The sequence below is a fragment of the Protopterus annectens genome, chromosome 5.part0 (genome assembly GCF_019279795.1).
Source record: "Protopterus annectens isolate FY-2018-M chromosome 5.part0, PAN1.0, whole genome shotgun sequence".
In the NCBI taxonomy this organism is placed as follows: domain Eukaryota; kingdom Metazoa; phylum Chordata; order Ceratodontiformes; family Protopteridae; genus Protopterus; species Protopterus annectens.
In genome coordinates this window covers 479,398,006-479,423,285 of record NC_056735.1, presented here as the reverse complement: position 1 = coordinate 479,423,285, position 25,280 = coordinate 479,398,006, and the positions used below count along the sequence as shown (strand labels likewise).

The following is a 25,280-nucleotide window of genomic DNA, read 5'->3' as shown; positions in this document are numbered from 1 at the left end:
AAAACACCCATTAACTTACAAGTGTCTAGATTCATTATAGGGCTACATGAAGACACAGTGCCCTCTTTGAAAATTTTCTCTCTACAGTATAATCATTTTTGTCTTTTTACAGTGGCACTCATTCAGCAGTTTATCAAAGTGTGATTTGTCCTCTTCCTTAGGATGTCTCTTATCTTATGTTGTGATAAATTCGTAATTTGTGTTTATTTGGGCCTTCTTCAAAAAAAAAAGCCCAGCTGGCTTGTCCCTTAATGGAATGTCACTGCAAATATTGCTGAGGGAGGGGTGGCAGTGAGGTGCCTATTAAAAGTGTAAGGATTGTAATTGTGATTTTTTTTGGGGGGGTGCAGGAATGTATGTGCAAACAGTGGGTTGCCTAAAGAGTCTGAAACTGTGGTATCTTTGTATATTTGCTTCCATCCTGAAGTACAGTGATCTTGGACTTAGGATATATAATCAGCAGTGGTGCTGCTCTTGTCAGGGTTGCAAAACACTTTAAAGGTGGACTTTAAACATAGAATAGGAAGGTATGAATTTCACTGTTATTTCTTCGTTTCACTTTCATGTACAAAATGTCAGGACTTGAAGCATAGGTCTTGTAATTCCAACACTGAGCCAGTTTGATGTCCATCTCACTTCAGAAGTTGCATTCTGAGCATGAAGAAGTGAGAGGGGGTGCCAGCCTTCCATGGAGAGCATTGATCTCCAGTAAAGGAGAGTGGGGATAAGTCATATTCCCCCATGTGGCAGTCTGATATTACAGACAATGAACCACGCTTTCAAGTCCGTAAGGGGAGAGGTATTAATATCAGCAGGAAAATCTTCTGGCTCCCTGCCAAATGATGGTACACAATCCGCAACTCTTACTTCCTGTACACAGCCACCTGATACCTCGTAAATTTGTGAAAGTAACTAGGTAAATGAGAATGAGGATTAATGTTCACAGTGGAACGGATGAGGAGACAAAAAAGGTCATACAAAAACTGTTAGAATAAGCAGCTTAAAACTTCTTTTAACATACATTTTCCTAAGCATGTTTTCATTAGGTAATTTATGGCTTTGTGATTGTTTAAGACTATTTTTCTGACACTGCAACTTGTACGGTGGGCCTTTAACCTAATCATATTTGTGTTTCATGCCTGCTATGTATCTTTATGGTCAACTAACAGTGGAACACACTTTTCTTTGGAAATTATTTGTAGAACCTGAGACATCCATGGTAAAATAATGTAAAGGATACCTAGCCAATGCTGAAAGTAATTGAAATCAAACATCTGGAGTACTACATATGTCTTTTTTTACTTCATTATGCTAAACTTATTTTCTTTTAAACATTTGAAAATTCAACTACAGTAATAGTGTTCTGGCACACATATTCATTTGGATTTGCAGTTTGTTGTGCACATTCAGTCAGTGAATGTGGTGATAGAGACATATGTACATCAGTGGCCATTACTGGCTTAGTGTGAGTATATGAAAATAATGCATTGGTGATTACTAGTTAAGGAATGCACAATTAGAAACAATAACATAGCTCATAATCAGAAGGGCGGGACCTGTAATTATTACTCCTTCAACTTTTGAAAGTAAACTATAAGTCTAAGTGAATTATTTGAATGCCAAAATTCTCTGTGCTGCACTCCCTAATAATCATTGCTAATTTTATATATATATATATATATATATATATATATATATATATATATATAAGTCCAAGATCACTGTGCCTAAAACTAGGAGGAATGGTAAGAGGTGCCTGAACCTCAGAATAAGTATATATTTCATCTATCTGCACATCTAGTCTTGATATTAGAAGAATTGTGTTTCTGGTCCAAATAATTTCAATAAGAGCCCATTTATACTTGCTTCTCTTAACCAAGATTTTGGGACATTAAAATGGGCAGTGCACTGCATATATTATTATAGAGGTTATATTATCAGGTACTGGGAGACTTGCAGGGAAAATACTATATTAAATTATTAGAACTAGTTTATATGTAGCTGTTTGTGGTTCATGGAGATTGTTTTGACACTAGGTTGCAGATACTAATCAAATATCAGAGTCACAAAGGCTAGAATCTTATCAGTTCTAACATAAACTTGATTCAAGGCTAGATATAAAGTATGTGGAATTGAACAGGTATGTGTAACTTAAATATCAGTTAATTTGGGGAAGTTTTTAGCATCACTAATAAATGGACAAATCCGTTTTGCAAATAGAGTTCAGAGTGCAAAAATCGCATGTATATAGTTCTTTTTGCTGTATTTTATGTCACACGTATGTTTTGCTTGGAAATAACTGAATTGGCTGCATGGGTTTCATAGGATACAGATGAATTACAAAGCAACTGAGTCTTGTTCATAGGTTGGTACTAGGCTATCGGCCCTAGGGCCTATACAAGCCAGGCCATAACAATTCCCTGGATATTTCTTCCCACAATATTTACTTCCCTGGACCCTTGTCTAGCAGGGTGACTGACGTGACCCGTGAGGTGAATTTCCTATCTCCCATCCAATTGTCAAGGTTCCTTTTGAAGAGGGCCAAGGAGGCGCTCTGCTTGACATGTATGGGCAGTCTATTCCAGAGTATGGAGAGTCTCTGGGTCAGGAATCTATCCCACCAGTATGTTTTGTTCATTGTGATGACAAGGTTTAGATCCCTGGAGCGTGTGGCTCTGAAGGATTGGGATTTCTTTTAAGTGGAGCATGTCCAGCAGATCAGGGTTTGACATGGCTTTGTATGTTAAGCAGAGATCACTTCTGAGTAGACGATATGCCACAGAGTATAGCTGGAGTTTTTTTAGACAGTCAGCATAGGGCATCTGTTTTAGGCCTGTGATTCTTTTATTGAGGTATTTCTGTGGCCTTTCCAGCTGTTGCAGATGTCTTGTGAGATACATACCAAACGGGGTATTGTACTCTATAATGGGTCTAATGAGGGATGAGTACAGTGTGACAATGACCTCCTTTTTTCTGGATGAAAAGCCCTTAGTGATGAGGTGTGCCACATAGAAGGATTTCCAGACTGTTGTGGTGATGTGGTTATCGAAAGTGAGACCACTGTCCACCTGTGTCCCTAAGACTCTCATCACACTTTCTGTGTTTAGTGTACTGCAACCTATGTGGTAATTCATGGGTACATGTTTTTTCCCAAAGGGGATAACTATACATTTCTTGGCATTAAGCTTAAGTCCATGGCTCTGGCACCAAGCATCTGTTTCTGTAAGGCCCTTTTGTAGAATATCTACATCATTTGGGGATTCAGTAATGGCTCCCAGTTTGCAGTCATCTGCAAACTTTGTTAGCCAGAGTCCCTTAGTGTTGGCCTGTACTTCAGAGAAGTAGATGCTAAACAAGAGCAGTCCCAGGACTGAACCCTGAGATACTCCACTTGTCACCTGTCTGGAGCTGGATTTGAAGTCAGCTACTTTTACAGTCTGGTTTCTGTCAGTAAGCCAGGTGGCAACCCATCGAGTGACGTAGGGATTTATGCACAGCTTAGTAAGTTTATCTATGATTCCAGAGTGGGGGATGGTGTCAAATGCCTTGGCGAGGTCCAGATAGGCTATGTGGACCTCCTTACCCTCGTCAACAGCTCTGGAGACTGATTCAAAGAAGTCAGTCAGGTTCAGGAGACAAGATCGGCCCTTCACGAACCCAAACTGGGTGGGGTCCAGTGTTTGAAGGTTGCCAATGTCTTTGTTTATAAGTTCCATGATAATGGGTTCCATGCCCTTGCAGATCAGGCTCGTCAGACTGATGGGACGGTAGTTCCCGGGATCCAAGGTGGATCCCCCTTTGTGGAGAGGGATAACTGTAGCTGTGCGCCACTCAGTGGGCATGAAGCCTGAGGTGAGGCTATGATTAAACATGACACTTTGGTAAGATGCCAGTTCATTTTGTAGTTCATGTAGTACACAACCGGGGATATCATCTGGTCCCATGGATGCTGTATTCTTAGCTTTGGAGAGTGCGGTTTCTACCTGTGTGGCCATGATTACCGGAATTCTGGCAATCTTTTGGTATTGAGATGGGCCCTTTAGGGGGTGAGAGGGGGGTGAAGTTGGCACTAAATCGATCTGCCAGGATATTGGCAATATCCTTGGGATCAGTATATTTAATGCCATTCTGTTGTAGCTCAGAGCAGATCTGAGCATTGCCATTTAGATTCTTGACATAACTATAGAATGCCTTGTGGTTGTCTTTGGAAATTTTAGCAATTTTATTTTTGTAACTTGCTTTGGAGGATTTTATGAGGGATCACAGCTTCTTACTGAGGCTGGTAAGGGAGATTTTGCATCCTGGGATTTTCTTATTTTCTGCAACAGTTTCTTCCTTCTGTTGTATAGTTTGTTTATGGCAGGAGACCACCAGATCGGCTTCCTTTCTTTGGAGGAGAGCATCTTTGTTCTATTTGGGATGGCACGATTCATGCACGAGTGGATGTGCTCATACAGTGCCTTAGTGTAGGATTCAGCAGTTGAACTTTCAGCTCCCATCTACATGGGTGTCATGAAGTTTGTCACTTCTGACTTGATTAGCATGAAGTTGGCTTTGGAGAACTTTTTTACAGAGGTTTCCTTAGTGGAGGGTGGGCGTGGGATGTGGATGTCAAGGGTGATTAGCTTATGGTCAGAACTGACCAATGAGAGGGTGACCACTGGTGTGGAGCATCTATCTTCCATGTTGATAATGACCAGGTCTAGGATATTGGAGCCCCTGGTGGGACAATTGATTAGTTGATCCAGGGCATTGGAATTTATGATTTCCAAGAACCGTTGGGAAAAGGTGTTGGTACCTGAGTAGTTTTCCCAGTTAATGACAGGGTAGTTGAAATCATCCAGTATTAGGGTGTTTGGTTGTATCTTAATATTTTCCAGTATGTTTAGAAAGGTGTGATCATTTACTTTACACCTTGCTAATACCCACTCTTAAGCTGTACCCCCTTTCTCTAGGAGTGCTAGGCCAGCCAAGCCGGCGTGAATTTTTGGGTACCCATTCAATCATATAGGTCTTCTTTGAAGGATGATACCGTATCCTGCTGTTTAATCTGCAAGAGCTGTCTGTTCCAGAGATGAGGAAGGCACTGTGTGATGAATCTGTCACTCCAGCTCATTTTATTTATCTGTTGCTGATGATTTAGTTCCTGATTCTGGTATTTGTAGTACTATTAGACCTGTGAAGATGCAAGAGATTCAGGACAACTAGGCTGGTAATGGCATGGAAGGCATACTGGAGAAAGAGGGAGTGCTTCCAGTCTCTCCTGGTAGTGCAGGGTCTTTAAGCCCATGAGCTTAGTTGTTTGATATAGTGTTGTACTTAATAAGTGGCTTAATCAATGCTGAATGTAAGGGGACACTGATCTCTTTCGATCTGTATGATATTCTGTTGTCAATTAACTGCACTATGTAGACGGATATTCTGCCAACTGTTGTCACATTATGATCGAAAGAGAGGGAATTATCAACCCATGATCATCGGTGCTTAACAATATTTTCATTTTTAAGTGAATCATTGTCAGTGCTATATGCTGAGGGGAGGGGTTGTCTACTTAATGTGACAGAACTGCACATTTTTACATTAAATTTGAGGGCTTTTTCAGTGTAGCAGTTAATTATATATGTCAACTCTTGCTGAAGGGTTAGGGTATCAGAGGTGGACTTGACAGTATTGGTTGATATTTGTCTGTAGTAAATATCTATTTCCTTCAAACATCCTACGAGTTTTATAAGTACTACTATGATATGCAGCAGGTGATTTGAAAATAAGCACACACTTAAGAAGATGTGTATGTGACATAGTTTATATCTGTACCTGACTTTAAAGTAATACATTGCTTTGTTTGTGTCTTTAAATGTAGGAGCAAGTCCTAAAGTCTATGAGGTATGGTACACATTAACAATTAACAGCCTCCCGAACCCACCAGAAAGACTGATAACAGTGAACTGTCCTGTCCAGGTAAGTTCAGTCTGAGATCTATAAATGTGCAAAACAAACACAAAACTATTCATCATGAAGGAGGAATAGATGCTACAGTTATTATGTGGCCAGTACTATGGAACATAACAAAACAGATTGCTTTGGCATATATATATATATATATATATATATATATATATATATATATATATTAGAGTGTTTCAGTATTGTAGTCACCTTTTTTTGTCCAATCATATGGAAAAAATATGCTGGATCATTGTTAAGTGTGAAATGATTTTTAACGTAATGAGAAAAAGTGTCCTACACACTGTTAATTCTAGAGAAGGAACTGAGCTCGTTACGATCTTTAAAAACTACTTATGAGTATATTATATTAATTTATATCAAAAATTGTACTGGGGTTAGCAATTTTCTTTTTAAATTAGAAATCAGTTTTATGCTTAATGTGAACATACTATATTTGGCTGTTGTACTAGGCTAAATAGTCTTTGTTTTATTGTTGCACATTTTAACTTGCTAACTATGAGTTGTAAGTAAGTGTGCTTGCCACCAGCAAGGGTTATCTTTATTGTGGGGTTAAACCAATTTTTTCCCACATTGTTATATTCTTTGCATTAACTTTCTTATTTAATCTGTTTTCAAACAATATCTGATTCCCCTGTTGACATTTATTGGCCTGTAGGTCTCTACAACTTCACCATACAACTGTTTAATGACATTCAGTTTAATATTTCCTGTCTTTTGTGACTCCGCAGAGGGAAGCCTACCTTCTGTCACTAATATTACCATTTTTTCTTTCCTTTTCATACTCATTTTGCATTTATCTTGTATTTTTTTTCTTTTTCTTTTATACTTGTTTATCTCAGATACATTTGCCTTGTATATTTTCTACAGATTTGCTTGATGTCTATATCATTCTGTTACCATTGTATATTTTATTGTGAGTGATATTGATCTGCTGTTATAATTTGTATTCTGTTCAGCTTTTCACAATGAGACTGCTCTGAAAATATGTTCTTACTCATTGGGACGTTTCCAGTAAACAAATGTGAATAAATAAAGTATAATTAGCTGAAATTTGAGTGTGTATAAAAAGTGTTGTCCAGTATACACTGTAAGGGCAACTAGGTTAGTGTATTTTTGTTAGTGATATCCTTTCACTGGTGCATTATGATGTCAGTGACACAGATGTCTCAGTACTCCTGGAAAGGAGAGGACTGCTTCCTGTACTACCTCTTCTTTCTGCAAGTGCATTGGATTGCTAAAAGGAAGCATCCATTCCATTCCCTGTTAAAAAAAAAATTAGAAGAGGATACTTTAGTTAAGGATTTGATGTTCACTATTGTAAAGTCAAAAAGGAAGTCATGTAATGCAAATAATTGGACAATTTGGTGACACGGTGACATGTGATCAGAAAAGTGCATTGCATTTGTTAATGTGCTGTCATTGTTAGTTCAGGGAAAGCTATTTTGGTTTTCTGCTTTCTTCCATAGAGGTCTTTGTGTTGCATGACAGTGAGTCATTGGTTGAGTAAGGACAGTCAGTCCTTGCAACAACAAATACGTTTTATCATGTCCTTAATTTACAAAAACGTAAGCATGATGCTCCTCATTGTTCACATTTGTATAGTTGAGTGCAGATGAAGTTTTCATAACAATAAATTTCTGAAAAAGAAGTAACTAATAGTAAATGATGACATTTGGGATTATCAGCCTCATTCAAGCCTTCTCCAAGCAAAAAAATTGTAAAAGCATTGTCATTTCCCTGTGAAGAACCAGTTTAGGTTTCTTGTTGGCTAGGTACCGAAAAAAGCAGGACAAGACTTATTTGTATTGTCTCACATTCTTTTTTGGGTCTTCAATCTGTTATTCTCCAAAAGGTAGAATGGTTGTGGTAGTCAAATAGCCGTGCCAAGATATGATCATCCAAAGTATTTTTTAAGACATTCAGTAAATAATAAAAATTAAATGTTTGTAGATAAACCACAACATTTTATTATGTATTACTGTCTTAATATGAGTATGTTAAATGTCTAGTGAAAATAAAGTGCAAATATAGAACTTAAAATGTTAATGGATTTGTTTCACACTTCTCATCAACCTTGATGAATAATGCAGTGAAAAATCTGAACAGACTATTCATAGTAACTAAAGTACATGTCTTATGAAGTACAGAAAATTAATATGTAGTTAGGTAAGAATACAGAATAAAAAGTAGAAAAAAAAATAAAATAAAAGGCATATACCAAAACAAAGAAGGTATAAATCTCCCTAAAAGACTTAGACTGGATAATAAAATGCCTCTAAATTATTGTTTCTATAACAGCAAACAATTTTAAATTGTACTAGAAAATAATAAAGTCTTTAGTGTAAAATTTATTTTAAAATGCTAAAGCAGGGATTATACCAACTATATAATAGTAATCCTTACACAAAAAAGGATCATATTTAAAATATAAAAATGATAAAGGAAAGTAAAGTAATAAACTATGCAGCCGCTAAAAGAACTGATTTAACTGCTTAACAATTTTATTTTCTGTATGCTGTGGAAAAACTGAAGTCAGGAAAGGCAACAACTGTTGTATATTCTGAGGGACTGAGAAATCTCAATTTTTTTCCCCACTGAAAACACTGGGACATTCTAGCAATATTCTCAGACAAAGAGATCAGAAAATGAGCTCTCCTCTGAGTCTGGATCAGAAATCTCAGGACAAAACCTTAACTCTGCCCCTGCATCTTCCTGTTAGTATTCAACATTTTGCATCTCTTCAGGAAAGGAGATATCCCCTCTTTCTTTTACTGAACTATATCCTACAGGAAGGGTCAATAGCATGAATCAAACCCTAAGCCAGTCTCAGTAAATTACTCCTATCCAAAGATATTTGAGGAGGAATAGATATATGCTGACAGAAAAAAATGCAATAAAAAGCACTTTCAAACACTATGGCAGCCCCATAATGGAAAACACACACACACACACACACACACACACACACACACACACACACACACACACACACACACACACACACACACACACACACACACCATACATCTCAACTGTACAGATTTTCACAGAATGTCCAGATTTTTACCTCATATTTTAGCTCATTTCTCCTAAAACTGTGGTGTTCTGGCATCACACTGGCAAATTATTGAGGGTTGAAGTCAGAAAATAACAGACATTTGAGTTTCTGACTTCATACTTTTCAGAAAATTCATACTAATGCAAATGGCTATCAATTTTCTTAGTTTGTATGAGCAGTATTTAAAAAGTGTCCCTATGTTTGGGCCTTTGTCATCCTATTATTCATGGCTTTGTCCAGATTTCTTGCTCTTAGAAGCTGAGAGGTATGACACACACAATTTCTCATCAGAAAAGAGTACGTTACAGTCTAGAGACAACCCATTAAAACAAAAGACTCCTGGCTGTAAAATAACTTTCCTGAAGAGAAGAGTAATAGAACATCTGTAAAAAATAAGAAAATTGAAGTTTTTTTCTCCAAAGGGAACTTATCTGTCCAGTTAAGGAAAGTGCAAGCAGTCCATTGATCCTCGCAAGCTTCAGAGGAGTGTAATCTTCAGCAGCAGTAAAGCTCTGAAGAGCTTCATGCTCAGACTTGACTTTTAGTCAGCTCAGCTCAAACTATTTGATGGTTTGGGTGTGCAGAAGGTGCCCTGAAGCTTTGGAAGCTGGGTGGTATTATATCCTTGGCAGGATATAACCCCATACAGCTTAGTGCTGCAGTGATCAATATGAAGGACATTACATTTTCCATTTGTGCAGAAGAAATATCAATCTGATGTCATCAATATTTATAAAACTGTACATTCTCTTTAAGATATGTAGTGAGTAATTGCTGTTTAGCCTTTTTGACATGGGTGTATATACTCATCTTTCCTCAACATGAAGGTGTTCATTTCAATAAACAGGACAGTGTTATTAACTTCATGAATGGTTAATGACATGTTTTAAGAACTAAACAGCATAACAACTTAGTGAACTTTTGAAATTAATAGCCAACAGTGCAGCATGCAATGTTATCTTGATGTGGTAAAAATAAGTTTATGATGTGCAGACCTTTTATAGGTGTGAGAAAGTGAAAAAAGTTTCACACAAAAGGGCAGCATAAGAATGCTGATGCCCGTTATGACTGAGGGATTGTAAAGTGGAGAGCAGCCCATGCAACACAAGCAATAATACTTCAGTTTTGTAATAATTTGGAGGAGTGTAACTTGTGCATGGCTTTCATTTCCTGCCTATTCAGTATGCGAGGCAAAAGCTATGAGCTGAAGACTTAATTGCTTATCCTTGAAAAGAGATACACAAAAAGATTTTTTCAGTTGTTGCATTATCAAAGCTCTCATCAGAATGAAATAAATTCTTTAATTAGCTTTTTTATTAACTGAAAGTGACTAGCAAATTGATGCATAGACAAAACTGAACATGTTCTTAATGATGCAGGGAAACGTTGTGACTCTCATGAGTGACAAATTGTGTTGCAGTGCCATGAAATAAGAGTTAAGAGTTACTTGCGAAGTGAATAACAATGTATTTTGTCTCATAGCCTAAATACAAATTACTAAGGACTGCAGTATTAACCACTAGTATGGAGCAGATAATTCTGCAGTTTGTTATTTTCTAAATCAGCCTTAAAATGTTTTGCTACTACATTTTACTGAATTCTTCATTTTAATGTATTGGGTACATTAATGTAAAACCAGAAAGAGTTAACTAGTTTCATACAAACCAACCAGAAGTCTGTGTTGTAGGGTCAGTTATTCAAACATTACAGTCTACATTTTTTTTTTTAATTTTAATTATCTTTTTTAACCAGGTAAGTAAATTGTCTCCTCTTTAGCTCTTTTCAACCATCACCTGGGTCACAGTGTCTGGAGTTATATGTTTGGTCTTGGTAGATTTAAAATACAATGCTAAGCAGTGTTTCAGAGCTGAAAATAGAACATATCCTTTCTACTGGCGGCAAAAAAGCAACTAGTAGAAATGAATGACATCCTAGCTGTAATTTGGAAATTGTTGCTTATATATGCTTTAGTTTCAGGAAAGACTGAGCAGTATGTTATACTGTGTATCCCTTCCAACAGGGGTATGTAGCAATATTTGTTATTACAAGGCAAGTGTTCTCTGGGATTGCAACAAGTTTGTCCTTAGTACCTGGAAATAATTTATCTGTCTGGTTTATAATGATTCTCATGGTATAGAAGCATACAATATGTTTGTGTTTGTGTGTGTGTTTATTTGTTTGCAGGTGTGGGTTAGTTTGTGGATATGTGGGTGCGTGCGTGTTTGTGTGTGTATATGGATGTGTGAGCGTGTGAGTGAGAGAAACTATCTGTGAGAAACAACACTGGTTGAAGCAAGGTGATATACAAGGGTAATGGAAGTAAAAACATCTTGTTGTAACTTTTGCATAAATTTATAGGATTACAGACATACAAGACAGGAAAGAAGAAAGGCAAAGAGAAGAGCCATAATGCTACTACATAAAGGAATGAAAGAGAGATTGTGTGAAGTTACTGGAGGAACATTTTTGTATTGTATGAAGTTGTACAGGATGAGAAAAGAAGTATGCACTAGAAATGTCTGTGTCCAGAGAGAAATATTTGGAGGTGCATTAGGAAATTAACCAAATAAATATACCAGCAAGGTACTAGTTAATAGAGACTACATCAGTGTAATGGGTTCCCTTAACTCCTATGCAGTGTCAGAAACTTTAGTTGAAAAGTGCACCTTAGAGTCCCTTCTGTTCTAGTCTGCATAAAGAATCAAGAAAAAAAAGAAGTAAAGAAGGAAAGAACAAAAGATCATGGTTAGGAGGAAAGATATGTTTAGGCTCAGCAATGTGTAAGACGTGTACACTGAGAGTTAATCATGAGTGCATGCATGCATTATATAGCACGAAAGCTACCAAGAACAAATAGTATAAGGCAGTCAAATGGACCACACAGGTAATAACAAATATATCCACCAAAAGAAAAAAGAAGTTATGTCTTACCATAACGTTCCATCTGTATTGTTGATCCTCGTCCACTCATTACGTATGGGTTACGGTTCCGATATTGGAACCAAGCTGGCCATATACAAAGCTCAGGCCAGCGATAAACTCTCGAGCTAAGCAATCTCTTACCCATAACCCCCCTCTCCCTGTTACCTCAGATTGAGTTTGCAAGTCAGAAAAAGGTAGAGGCTATCTCTGGTCAAATGACCTAAAGAGAAGGAAGGTGAGATCCACTAGAAGCCATAGGAGGGGGAAGGAGGGAGGGTCGTAATGAGTGGACGAGGATCAACAATACAGATGGAACGTTATGGTAAGACACCAAAAGAAAAAAGAAGTTATGTCTTACCATAACGTTCCATCTGTATTGTTAATCCTCGTCCACTTCCTTACGTATGGGACAGAGTCCCCAGCTACCTCTATTCCTGGGAGGCTTTCATGGAATGACATTCCAGAGCACCATAGAACCAAAAGATGCTCTTCCTCTGGAGGCCAAGTCCAACTTGTAATGATTGATAAAGGTATGAGGAGTGGCCCAAGTTGCAGCTGCACAGATGTCATGTAAAGAGGTTCTGCCATGGAAGGCAGCTGAAGTTGCCAATGACCTTGTTGAATGAGCCTTGATGGTAGTTGGCAAAGAAGTATTGTGTACCGAATAAATACGGGTCACAGTGTCTTTTAACCATCTAGCCAATGTGACCTTAGCAACAGCACATCCTAATCTAGATCCAGAAAAAGCCAAAAATAACTGGTCTGATTTACGTACAGATTTAGTCCTTTGCAAATAGAAATGGAGTTGGCTGTGTACGTCTAGGGTATGTAGGCAGTACTCTCCCTCATTAGAATGATCTGGAAAAAACACTGGCAATTCAATGGTCTGATTAATAGACATTTCAGAAATGACTTTTGGCAAGAAGGAAGGGTTAGTTCTTAAGGATACCCTGTCTGGATGAAAAATCAAGTAGGGACTCTTTGTACATAGGGCCTGAAGCTCAGAGATACGTCTGGCAGAAGTAATAGCGACCAAAAACAAGGTCTTCCACGACATATATTTGAGGTCGCATGAAGCAGCTGGTTCAAAAGGGGGCAATGTCAGAGCTTGAAGAACTAAAGATAAATCCCAAGGTTGAATAGGTTCCCTGAAAGGGGGTTTCAGATGATTCACACCCTTTATGAAGGCTTTACATAACTTGTGAGACATGAGGGAGGAGTCTTGGACATTCTCGTGGAAATTAGAGATTGCAGCCAAATGAACTCTAATGGTAGATGCTGACAGCCCTGATTGAAAAAGGGCGGTTAGATATTCGAGTACCATCGACACCGGTGCTGAAAAGGGATCAATTTCCTTATCTTTCAGCCAACAGGTAAATCTTTTCCATTTGCCTAGATAAGTCATTCTAGTGGAGGGCTTATGAGATGCAATAAGAATGTCCCGTACTTATGAGGGAAGATCATTTTGCCTGGCAATCAAGGGAATTGGAGGAGCCAAGCTGTAAGCTTCAGACTGTGCAGGTTGGGGTGAATCAGATTCTGCAGATGGGAGATCAACTCCGAGGTTGGATGAAGAATCCATGGTTGATCTAGCAGGTGAGGCTACAGAAAGGGGAACCAAATCTGACGAGGCCAATATTGAGCAATAAGGATCACTTTGCTCTTCAATCGACGGGCTTTCTTTAGAAACTGGGGAATGAGGGGAGTGAATGGGAAGGCATAAAGAAGACCCGAGGGCCAATCGTGAACTAGAGCATCCCTGGGTGATTGTCCCGGAGGGGGAATCAGGGCAAAGTAGTTGCTGCATTTGAAGTTGGTCAGGGATGCAAAGAGGTCGCAGCACGGATGGCCCCAACAGTGGAAGATCTCCGCCGCTATGAGAGGATTCAGGGACCACTCGTGAGGTTGAAGAATGCACCTGCTGAGTCTGTTTGTTATCATGTTGGAACTCCCGGGAATGTGCATTGCTAGAAGAAAGCAGTTGGTAGCCATCGCCCATTGCCATATCCTCATGGCTTCTCGACAGAAGGGGTAAGATTTGGTTCCGCCCTGTTTGTTGATGTACCAGACTACCGCCATGTTGTCTGATTGTATCGCAATTGTCCCTGACGGCAGCAAGGGATGGAATGCCTGCAACGCCAGAAGTACCGCTCTCAGCTCTAAGACATTTATATGCAAATGAGCCTTCACTTCGGACCAAGTGCCTTGGACTGTCTGACCCTGACATAGCCCTCCCCACCCCATCAGGGAGGCATCTGTGGTCACTGTAGCCTTAGGCTCTTGAGGGGAGTAGCGGTGAGACCATTGTGATGGGTTGTGGTTCAACCACCACTTTAGATCTTGTTTGCATCTCTGAGTTATGTGAATCTTGGCTGAAAGGGGAAGCTGGAAAGGATACCATTGGGTGAGCAGTAGCCATTGTAGAAGCCTCATGTGAAACCTGGCTAAGGGGACAATGATGATGCAAGCTGCCATGGAGCCCAACAGCTGCAGGATTGAGTGAGCTGTGGACTTTTCCATTGAGAGAACTGATAACAGTTGCTGTCTGATTCTTGATATTCTGTGTTCCAGTATGGACGCTCTGCAAGTTTTTGAGTCCAAAATGACCCCTATGAATTCTGTGGACTGAGAAGCGGTGAGATTGGATTTCTGCCAGTTTATTTTTATGCCCAACCTTTCGATAGCATTGAGAGAGTATGCCAGGGCTTTCTCCAATAGGTGTCTGGTGGGGGCGGAGAGGAGCCAGTCATCTAGATATGGAAAAACCTGAAAACCTTGAAGTTGCAGGTGAGCTGTGACAACTGCCATGCACTTTGTAAACACTTTGGGGGCTGTAGAGAGTCCAAAGGGCAGTACTCTGAACTGGTAATGACTGGCTCCCACACAGAAGCGCAGGAAATCTTCTTGATGGTCTGTCCACCTTTATGTGGTAGTACGCATCCTGAAGATCTATCGAGCACATCCAGTCGTCTTTTTCCAAGAGAAGAATGATAGGCTGTATAGTGACCATCTGAAATTTTTGCACACTCACAAATTTGTTTAGCACACTGAGATCCAAAATTGGTCTCCAGTCCCCGGTTTTCTTTGGCACCAAAAATAGTCTCGATTAGAATCCGGATCCTATCTGGTCTGTTGGGACTACTTGGATGACTCTTTTGTTTAGCAGCTTTGTAATCTCTAGAGCTGCTTCTTCCCTTTGACTGGGTGGAACATCGGGAAATCTTGATGGAGGGACAGGACAAAGTTTGAAGAGGATCTTGTAACCTCTGGTTATTATCCTTTGTACCCAAGAATCGCTGGTAATGGTTAGCCAAGCAGAAGGGTACAAAGAGAAACATCCCCCAACCACTTCTAGAGGAAAGGGGTTGGGCCTGTCTTCAGGAGTGCTGGTAGGATTGTCTGGAGAAGGAATCTCTGGAACCCTTATTACGCGGACCCCCTCTGCCCCAAAAGGGGTGTCTTTCTTGTGAGTTTCCCCCTCTGCCCCTAGGGGAAAAATCTGCCTGTGTGTCACGGAAAGGACCCTGAGATTTTCTGTACCACATCTTCCCGCTCTTTTGATTTCTGGAGAAAGCACGTTGGGGGGAAGAATAATGGACACCTACGGCAGACAAAGTCTTACTGTCCTGTTCACACTTGGCCAATGTAGTTTTGACTTTGGGTCCAAACAAGTAGGAGGACTTGATGGAGCATTGAGAAAGGAAGCCTTGAAGGGTTCTGCGAAATTACACAAGCGCATCCAGGCATGTTGTCTCAAAACAATGCCTGAACTCACTGCTCTAGCTGCTCCTTCTGATGCATGGGACACCAAGCGCATGGAGGAGTTCGAAATCGATTCAATAGTGGCCAGCTGAGAGGCCACTTTGTCACGGACCTCATCAGACATGGCACCTGCCAAAGTTTCAGAGAGCTCAGATACTAGGTCTCTTTGATGCCTGGTGAAGTGTGCCATATAATTCAGGGACCTGATAGCAAAGGTTGCTGATGCAAAGGTGCACTTCCCTATCCTGTCCAATGCCCTGGACTCTTTGTTGGGTGGATGGACAGTCTGGCTTTCCTCTTCTGCCAGGTCTTTCTTAGTTGCGGCTGCCACCACCAGAGAATCTACAGGGAGATCTTTAGACCAATGAGGTTCAGAAGCAGGGGGGGACAAGATTTTGTCTGGCCTTCGGGGAATGGCCTCAACAGTATCAGGGGTCTTCCATGCACGCTTCACAATGAGCCGGACCAGTTCGTCTGCAGGTGGGGTAACCCAGGAGGTAGGGGGCCGGGCGTGAAAAGCCTGCAGGAACACAGACCCCTCAGAAGTCGGGTTAGAGGACTGACATTCACCTCTCTGTTTAAGGATTTCTAGGATATCACCAAAGGATACGTCAGAAGGTGAACAAGGGGACCCTTCCCCATCATCAAAGTCTGTGTCTTCAGTGAGAGACTCCTCAGTGGAGTCCATATGCTTCCTCTTGCATGAGGATTTCCGATGAACTTCCTCAGAGGGAGACGCTGGGGAAGACAACACCAAGGAGGTATCCTGTGGGAGTATATCCTGAGACCTCTGCGCCCGGTGTCCACTAGAAGTGACCTGTGTACATAGTGGTCCAGTGGAGGACAGTGAGATAGCAAGCACAGTATCAGCGGTAGACGCCAAGGCCTTCTCCATGACTTGGAAGGCAGGTCCACTAGAAGAGGGGTAAGTGCCCAAGGGGGAAGTCACCTCTCCCCTAATTGATCCAGCCTGCCGACTGGGAGTCCCAGGATGGCTGAGGAAAGTCAAATCCTGGGTCATAGCAAAACTTTTCTGCCACGAAGGCAACTGCGGCTCCTTAGAGAGATCCATAAAGGGAACCGTAGAGGGGGATGACTGTGCTATGTCAATAGATTTCAAGGGAGAAGGTCTTGAGAGGTGGAATTCCTCTAGCCAAAAGCACTTGATCCACAAGTCGCAGTACGTCATGTTGGGAGTGGCTTCTGGTAGATCTCACAGAAACAGCTGAGGGGGAAACAGGTCTATCTAGAGATGAGGGCAGGTTGGTGCCCATCTCAGTAGACTGCACCGAAAACAACAGTGCCGTAAAGGAATGCACTACAGGTGTCTGCACCAAGGAAGTAATCGGTGCTGATGTAATTGTCTGCACCGACGAAAAGGTCAGTGCTGAAGTAGTTGTCGGTGCCGAGGTTGGAACCGATAAAATAGTAAACAAGGACTGAGCTGTCGGTTCCGAAATAATGGTGGTCTGCACCGACTGTGAGGTCAGTGCCGGTAAAGAAGTCTGAACTGAGGGGCCCCTCGGTTCCAATACAGCAAAGGACATCTGTGCCATAGACATAGGTGGTGCCGACGACTTTTTCAGAGCCGAAGATCTAGGTGCCGAAGGTGTCGGGTCTGAGAGGGTTGGATCCGAAAAAGTGATCTTTGCTTTCTTTCTTGATTGATGAGAGTCCCCAGCTGGAGACGAAGGAAGAGATTTAGCCTTTGAAGCATCCTCAGACTTCTTTTTATGGGATCTTGGAGGGGTTGAGGCCTCTGACCCAGAAATAGCCTCTGAAAAGGGAGACTTTAGTAACCCTTTCAGCAAAAGTTTATTTTTCCTCTCTATCAGTGTCCTGTTGGAAAAATTCTTACAAATCCCACAGGGTGGGTCAACAGTTAAGTGAGGCGCACCTAAATAGAAAACACACAAAGAATGTGCATCTGAAGTAGGTAGTTTATGTCCACTGTCATAACATCTTTTAAAACCAGTACTACCTTTTTTATCTGTCATGTTAAAGGAAAAACAAATACCAATAAAAATACAAAAACACAAAATTACTCGAAGAAAAGAAAGGAAAGGCTATCTACCAACAATGGTAATCAACTGATACCTTACATTAGATAAAAAGGGTGAAAGTGACTAAAACATTTTTAGAAAACTGAAAGGAAAGGGAGTCGCTAAATGTAATAAGGTAAGAGAAATCAAAAAAATCAACTTTTCTGAGAGAAAAAGTCCTTACTTTGAAATAAAAGGACAAAGAAGGTTTCACTTAGCTCAAGAGCAACAGCCTGACACGACCTGATGGCGACACGGCAAACGAAATCTGAGGTAACAGGGAGAGGGGGATTATGAGTAAGAGATTGCTTAGCTCGAGAGTTTATCGCTGGCGCGAGCTTGGTATATGGCCGGCTCGGTTCCGATATCGGAACCGTAATCCATATGTAAGGAAGTGGACGAGGATTAACAATATCAGATCTAAAGGTCCAGTGTCTCAAATATCAAAGCACTTTATTCCAAATGCAAAGCTTTCTAGCCACACAGACTCTTTATCAATGCAGGTTAAAAAACAGTTAAAGTTAATTGTTTATTTTATACCATAAACCAGCCTATCAATTATAATAAATTAATTAGTTAAATTAAACGTCTATTGAAATAGCGACTTTAATTTAAAAAATGCCCATCTAGCACACACATTCAAATGTAAGTAAAACAGATGCTAAAAATATACATCTATGGAAAATTATAAATAGACATAAAAGACTCAGTAACCATATAAAATATTGCAAATGTTTTTATATTGACATAGGTATTGATGACATTTCTTACTGGATGTAAAATTGGTAAAGGATTACTACTGCAGGAAAATTATTTCCAAAATTTATAGGAAACCGCCTTACTCTAATTCTTTTTGCACTATTCCAGCTCACATCCTGTAGTACAGAAAAAAGCCGTAGTAAAAGGGCAATTTGTTAGAGCAGCATATCTGGTTTCAGTTTGACTTTCTGGATGAGCGTAGAAAGTTAAAAGTAATGTTTTTAAAAAGGGGATATCCAGAAAGTTTTTATTGACTGCTGTATGAATGAAGTGGTGCAGAAAAGAGGCAGCAACTAATTCACCCCTGTTGTTAATGGGGATAATTTTAGGACACAAAGGACATTATATCAGGTGGTTTACGACATCCTTTGAACATGGGTGAGAAACCAAGCTACAGTTTTAGTTTTATCACTACTTTTTCTGTAGACCACAAGTACATCAAGTGGGTCTTGAATAAAAACTGGGGTATTTTTAATGAAAATAAAAATGTAAAGGAAAAACTTGGCTTGCTGAAAGGGGTTCAGTTTTAAGAACATTTATGAATTCACTATCAAGGGAAACAATCAGAGGCACACTTGTGGTATGTTAGTGGTAGTTGCACATACTGCTGAAACATTTATTGTGGTAGCACCTTTGTTGTAAAGGGGGAATGCCTTAAAGTCAAGGGTGGGTACAACTGTATGTCAAAAGGGGTCATTTATTCATCCCAATGTCAAGGCTGTGAAAGTTTCTATGTTGAAAAAAATGAGTGTATGTTAAAAGACAATATGGAACAAAAGGAAAATTAATGCATTGTCTAAGTAATTTATGTCTTGCCTGGAACAAGAATTTAAATTTACAGTGTTTGAACAGGTAGAATTGAACCATGGGTGGGTGATTTGGGGGTTGCTGCTAGAAAAGAAAGAGTTAATGTGGCAGCTTTGTTTTAATGCAAGCAGTAGCCCAGGTCTGAATGAACTTTCTTCTATTACTTGTTTGCTTAAACTTAAAGCCTAGCATTGACAAATGTCTTTATTTTTTGAAAATGTATTGACAGTTTTAGTAATGACTGTTAAAAATTTGCTTTTTCTAGATAGCTGTGGTATTAGGCAGTTTTAGTTTCTTTTATAACATTGGTCAAATTGCATCAATGTAACTTTAAGAAAACAACTACTGATCATGTGACTTTATAGAGTAGATGTTAAATACTCTGTTCTTGTGTAGTTTTTTATCTGAATAAGTCTTTTTATTGTGTAAAGACCAAAGCACTTGTAGATCAGAGTGTAGTGTGTGTGCGCTATGTCTTTAAAAAGCATGCGAGGCTGTGTGAGCACATATATATTCCAGACACGTGTAATCCCTAGTGCCATTTTGAAGAAGCAGCCAGTGTGTAAGCATGTATGATCACAGCAGTTAGTTTGTATATAAGTTACTTAGTCATAGTCAAATAAGCTTTACACTAATGTGTTTGTATAAAATAAAACTGCTTAAACAGAACCCACGAAGACTCGTTTATTCGTATACCAATACGAAAGCAACATGGTGTCAGAACTGGGATGGAAAAGAACAAAACATTTGGGGCCATGATATATAAAGGTGACAGTAAAGGGTAAAACCAAGAGAAAACAGTGCGAACATAACCAGAAGGAATCAAAGGTAAAGAAAAGCAACATGAATTATTTAATCTATGCAAACAGCCAAGAAAAGGCATTACAAGGGCATAAACTGCATTATCAGGCAAGTGGAAAGCTCAAAAAGTTTGTTAACTAAAGAAAATGTTTAAGATAAAAGTGTTTGAAGAAACAAATGTATTTCAAGATAAAACGAGCATGTCTAAGATAAAATGAGCATGTTAAAGTATAAAACGAGCATGTTAAAGTATAAAATGAGCATGTTTAAGGAGAAAGAGTGTGTTTAAGGCATAACTGGGCATGTTTAGAGTAAAACAAGCACAAACAAAGTATGCTGGATATAAAAAAGGAAAAGGGTTTAAACAAGCACAGGAAATAAGAAGAAAAGAAAAGGGGCAGAGTAGATAAAAATAAATAAATAAAGCAAGGTGACTGTTATATTGGGCACAGGGCTGTGTTTGGGCATAACTATGACTTCGTTTGGTATCAAAAAAGTAATTAAAGTCATTTGAAGTATCTCAGAGTGTGTAAAAGTTCTTACAGTGTGTGTTTATTACTGTACATGTATTTCAAAGAGTTCACTGTGTGTAAAGTGCAACTATCTTTTGTGTTGTTTGAAGAAAAGTTCTTGTGCTGGGTCTGGCTGTTCGTGAAGTGCTGTCATTACAGAGTACTTCTTGTACTGTAAAGAGTTGCCTAGCAAGGTGCCACCATTTTGAAAACATTTCAGTGTATTGCATTTAGTCATTTACAAAGTGCACATACCTCAAAAGACATTGAATTTGAGCAACCAAAATCTCATTATTCGCATTGTGCAATTGCTCAACAAGTTTAATGTATTATAGAAAGGTGTTCTTACAAAAGATTACAAGAGTGTTACAGTGGTCATGAATTGCTCAGTTGCATTGCAAAGTTCTTGATTGTTTCTTAACTAAAATTAATCAGCTTTTGGAATTGGTAAAGGCTAAAATGCTAAAGTAGTTACTTGGAAATTTATCAATAAAGGCAGGCATGGAACAGTCATGCATTATCACTTATTAAAGCTGTCAGAAGCCAGAGGAAAATTTGCAGCTTATATAAGTGACTTGAGGAATAAGGCCAAAATGTGTCGGTTTGGTAACTTGAAAGATGAGCTGATAAAGGATAGACTTGTATGTGGTATTAATAGTGCTGCAGTGAGGAAGATTTTGCTTTGTAACAGTGATTTGACATTAAGCAAAGCAACAGAGATTTGTCAGATCCATAAGGTGGCAGAAAGGTACACGAATATGCTTACAAGTGACAAAAGCATGGGTTCAGTAAGCTCCAGAGCAAATGTAGACATTATCCAACATGTGGCAAGCAGAAACAGGCATAAGCAAAGAGCAACCATAGGAATTCCAAAGAAGGTGCAGTTTTCCAGAAAGTTGTAGAAGTGCAAGCTCCACCATCATCTCAGTGCATACAAGTGTGAGTCAGCAAAACCCAAGTCTAGCTTTATTGTTAACTGTCAGAATTGTGGTGCAAACCATGAGTTTAAAAGAGAGAAATGTTTAGCATATGGTCAGCAGTGCCATAAGTGTAAAAAATGGAACCACTTTCAGAAGTTTTACAAATCAAGTAAGCCTCACACAGTTGTAAAGAAAGGTCGTGCGAGAAAACAAGTTGATCAAGTACAGTCAAAACAGTCAGCTTTCTACATAGATGGTGTATCATTACTAGGAGAAAGAGTTGACGCAGTAAACTTACTGACAAGGACTGAAGAGCTTTGCGCAGTTCGGATCAATGGGAAATCAACACAGTGTTATATGAGCAGATACATTTGCAAAAGTGAGAAGTAACAAACAACTCAATGTAACCAGCAGTGCGAGATGAAGAAATTCAGACCGAAAGTTTAGTAATACTTTCATGTTATTTGGCTAAGAACTGTTACAACTTATTCTATGTAGTCCAACGACCAGTGAAATCTTTACTAGGTCTCAAAGATAGATTGAGAATGAATCTGCTTTCTTTTGCTAAAGAAGTTCAGCATGTGAGTGCAGTTCCAAGTTCTTGTTTTGCAGAAGCCCTTTTCTCAGAGTATGCTGATGTTTTCGATGACAAGTTGAACAAGCTTCCAGTTGAGTATTCTATGAAATTAGACCTCAAGGTCACTCCAGTGGTCAGACCAACACGAAGAGTTCCAATAGCTATGCAAGATAAAGTCAAAGCTCAGTTGGATAAAATGATGCAGCAAGGTGTGATTTGTCCAGTCACAGAACCAACTGAATGGATGTTGTCCATGGTAGCTGCTCACAAGAAAGGCTCAGATGAAATCAGAATATGCATTGACCCTAGAGATTTGAAAAAAAGCATTAAAGAGGCCATATCATCCAATGTGCACAGTTGAGGAAGTTGCAGCTCTAATACCCAATGCCACTGTATTTTCTGTTTTGGCTGCAAAAAGTTCATTTTGCCAAGTGATGCTTGATCACAAATCCTTATTTCTAACTATTTTTAGTACCCCATTTGGCAGATACAGATTTCTAAGGATGCCATTTGGAATACGTTGTGCAAGTGAAGTTTGTCAGGGTGCAGTGTAACAAATTTTTTCAGGTTATCCTTGTGCCGTAATAGTAGACAATCTACTAGTTGGAGGCAATGGCGAAGCAGAGCATGACAGAAATCTCGAGAAAGTTCTAGATAGAGCAGCTGAAGTAAATCTGAAGCTCAATCCTCTGAAGTGCAAATTCAGACTTCCAGAAGTAACCTATGTACGACATTTGTGTGTTTGACTGAGCAGCAAGGCTTATTTGCAGTGGCTTTGGACAGTATCACTATATACATGCAATGTACTCTAGAAGCTTAAATTGCTTCTACACAAGACAACCACAGTTGAAAGGTTTATAAGTATTTAGTAAATAATAAAAACACAAGACAAATCTCCACAATTCAACACAGTGCTAGTCAAGAGTTCCGAGATCACAGGAAAATGCTTAAAATAATACTGTAGAATAGTCTGACATAAATATAGAAAACAGCTAGACTAAATTACTATTTTCTGTCTATTTCTAGGAGAGACACTAAAGTCTAAGATTCTACTTACATACAGACAGAGCAAAGCAAGTGCTGTTGAGTGGTCAGTTCTGAAGACAAATCCAAAACACACTCTCTCTGTCTCTGAGAAAGTCCTTTAAATTGATAATACATCCTGCTGACTCATTTTAGATTATATCATTTTTAACAATTCTCTGGTTTCCCAGGGTAACGGAAACGGAAACTCTACATTAATAATTTCTTAGTAAGCTTGCACCTGGTCAGAAAACTACAGCCATTAAAGACATTATATATGTAAAATCTAGCAATTAATTCTATTCTCAAAACCATAGAAAGAATCTGGTCATTCAGACACCATGGCTCTGAGCCCTGAGATCAAAACAGTCATATAGTGCTTGACTTATCAGCTTTCTTACAGCAAAGTGCACTGTTGTTACATTTTTGCAGTTCAACATCCAATACAGTCTTTTCACATTTGAAAGAACAAGCCTGTGGCTTATATTAATATTTACAAATGACAGAATTATCTACAAAATTCTATCTAGCTAGGCTGGCAGCCTTCACATATCTTCCCCCCTGAGAACTTAAGCTAGTTTTTCAAGTGACCCTTGAGAAACTTTGCTTGATAGGGTTAGGTTTATCTGAGTGTACCTTACCCCATTCCCTGTCTTGAGAGCCCCTCTGCATTGACATTGCTACTCCCACTGCAGTGCTGGACTGACATATCATATGCTTGCAACCCTAGGCTCCATCTTAGCAACTTTGCATTTTGCTGGCTGGCTCTGTTGTAACCATGTTATGGGATTGTGATCTGCCACTACACTGAATTTTCTTCCATACAGATAAGGCTGAAGTTTCTGCAGTGCCCACACTATGGCTAGAAATTCCATTTCTGCAGCTGCATTGCATTCCTCCCTGGGTTGGAGCCTACAACTTAGATAAAGCACTGGGTGCTCTTCTCCCTCTGAAGAAATCTGGCTACGTACAGCCCCCACCCCATGGTTTGACGCATCCACCTGCACAACAAATTATTTGCTATAATCTGAACTGGCTAACACAGGGGGTCCTCCCAAAGCTTCTTTAAGCTTCTGGAATGCCTGCTCACATGTTGTGGTCCACACTACCTTATCTGGCCTGGTCTTACTTGTCAGGTCTGTGAGGAGAGCAGCTGTGGTACTATAACTGGGGATGAACTTTCTGTAGCACCCTGCTGTCCCTAAGAATGCCCTCACCTGATTTTTAGTAACCGGTGCAGGCCATGCCTGAATGGCTTCCACTTTGGTAGGTTCTGGCCTGATCTTACCACTCCCCACTCTATTTCCCAGGTAGGAGCCCTTTGCCATATCCACCTGATATTTGATGGGCTTAATTGTCAACCCTGCCCTGTGTAGTCTGCCCAGCACCTCCCTGACATGTTGAAGGTGCTCTTTCCAGGAATGGCTGTAGATGGAAATATCATCTAGGTAAGCAAGGGCAAACCCTCCTTCTCCTGCTAGGATATGATTTGCCAGCCTCTGGAAAGTCGCTGGGGCATTTTTCATCCCAAAGTGCATCTTTGTGAACTCATACAAGCCAAAAGTAGTCACAAAGGTTGACCTCTCTCTAGCACTGGGAGTCAAGGGCATCTGCCAGTTACCCTTGGTAAGATCAGTGGTTCTAAGATACTTAGCCCCATCCAGCTGCTCTAGGGCCTCATCTGTCCTAGGCATGGGGTAAGCATCTGACTGTGTGACTATTTAATTTCCTGTAGTCCACACAGAACCTGGTGCTGCCATCATTCTTTTGCACCAGCACCACTGGGGGGAGGCCCAGGGACTGTTGGACTCTTGAATTACATGTAGTTCCAATATCTCCTGTATGTCCTCCCTCAGAGTCTGTTTGACTCTCTCAGACACCCTATAAGGAGACTGCCTAATAGGCCTTTGGGATTCTGTATCCACCTGGTGCTGCACCAGGTGGATGCACCCTTGTTTCCCAGTGAACATGTCCCCAAACTCCTATACTACTGGTCAGATTTCTTGAACCGGGGTAGGAGATAGCTCTTGGGACATTGCTACCCCTTCCACTGAGGTGTCAGTCCTAGCCTTACTGAGGAGATCAGTCTGAGCCTCACTGAGGAGATCAGTCACCAGATCTCCGTCAGAC

The 25,280-nt window shown here is 39.9% G+C and overlaps 1 protein-coding gene across 1 annotated transcript in view; it reads left to right on the top strand.

The window, feature by feature from the left end:
* Window positions 1-25,280, top strand: part of CFAP47 (cilia and flagella associated protein 47) — a 7,413,452-nt gene that overhangs the window by 5,323,340 nt on the left and 2,064,832 nt on the right. The window contains exon 50 of the mRNA XM_044071840.1: window positions 5,861-5,958. Coding sequence (XP_043927775.1) covers window positions 5,861-5,958 — 98 coding nt within the window. The remainder of the gene's footprint in view (window positions 1-5,860; window positions 5,959-25,280) is intronic.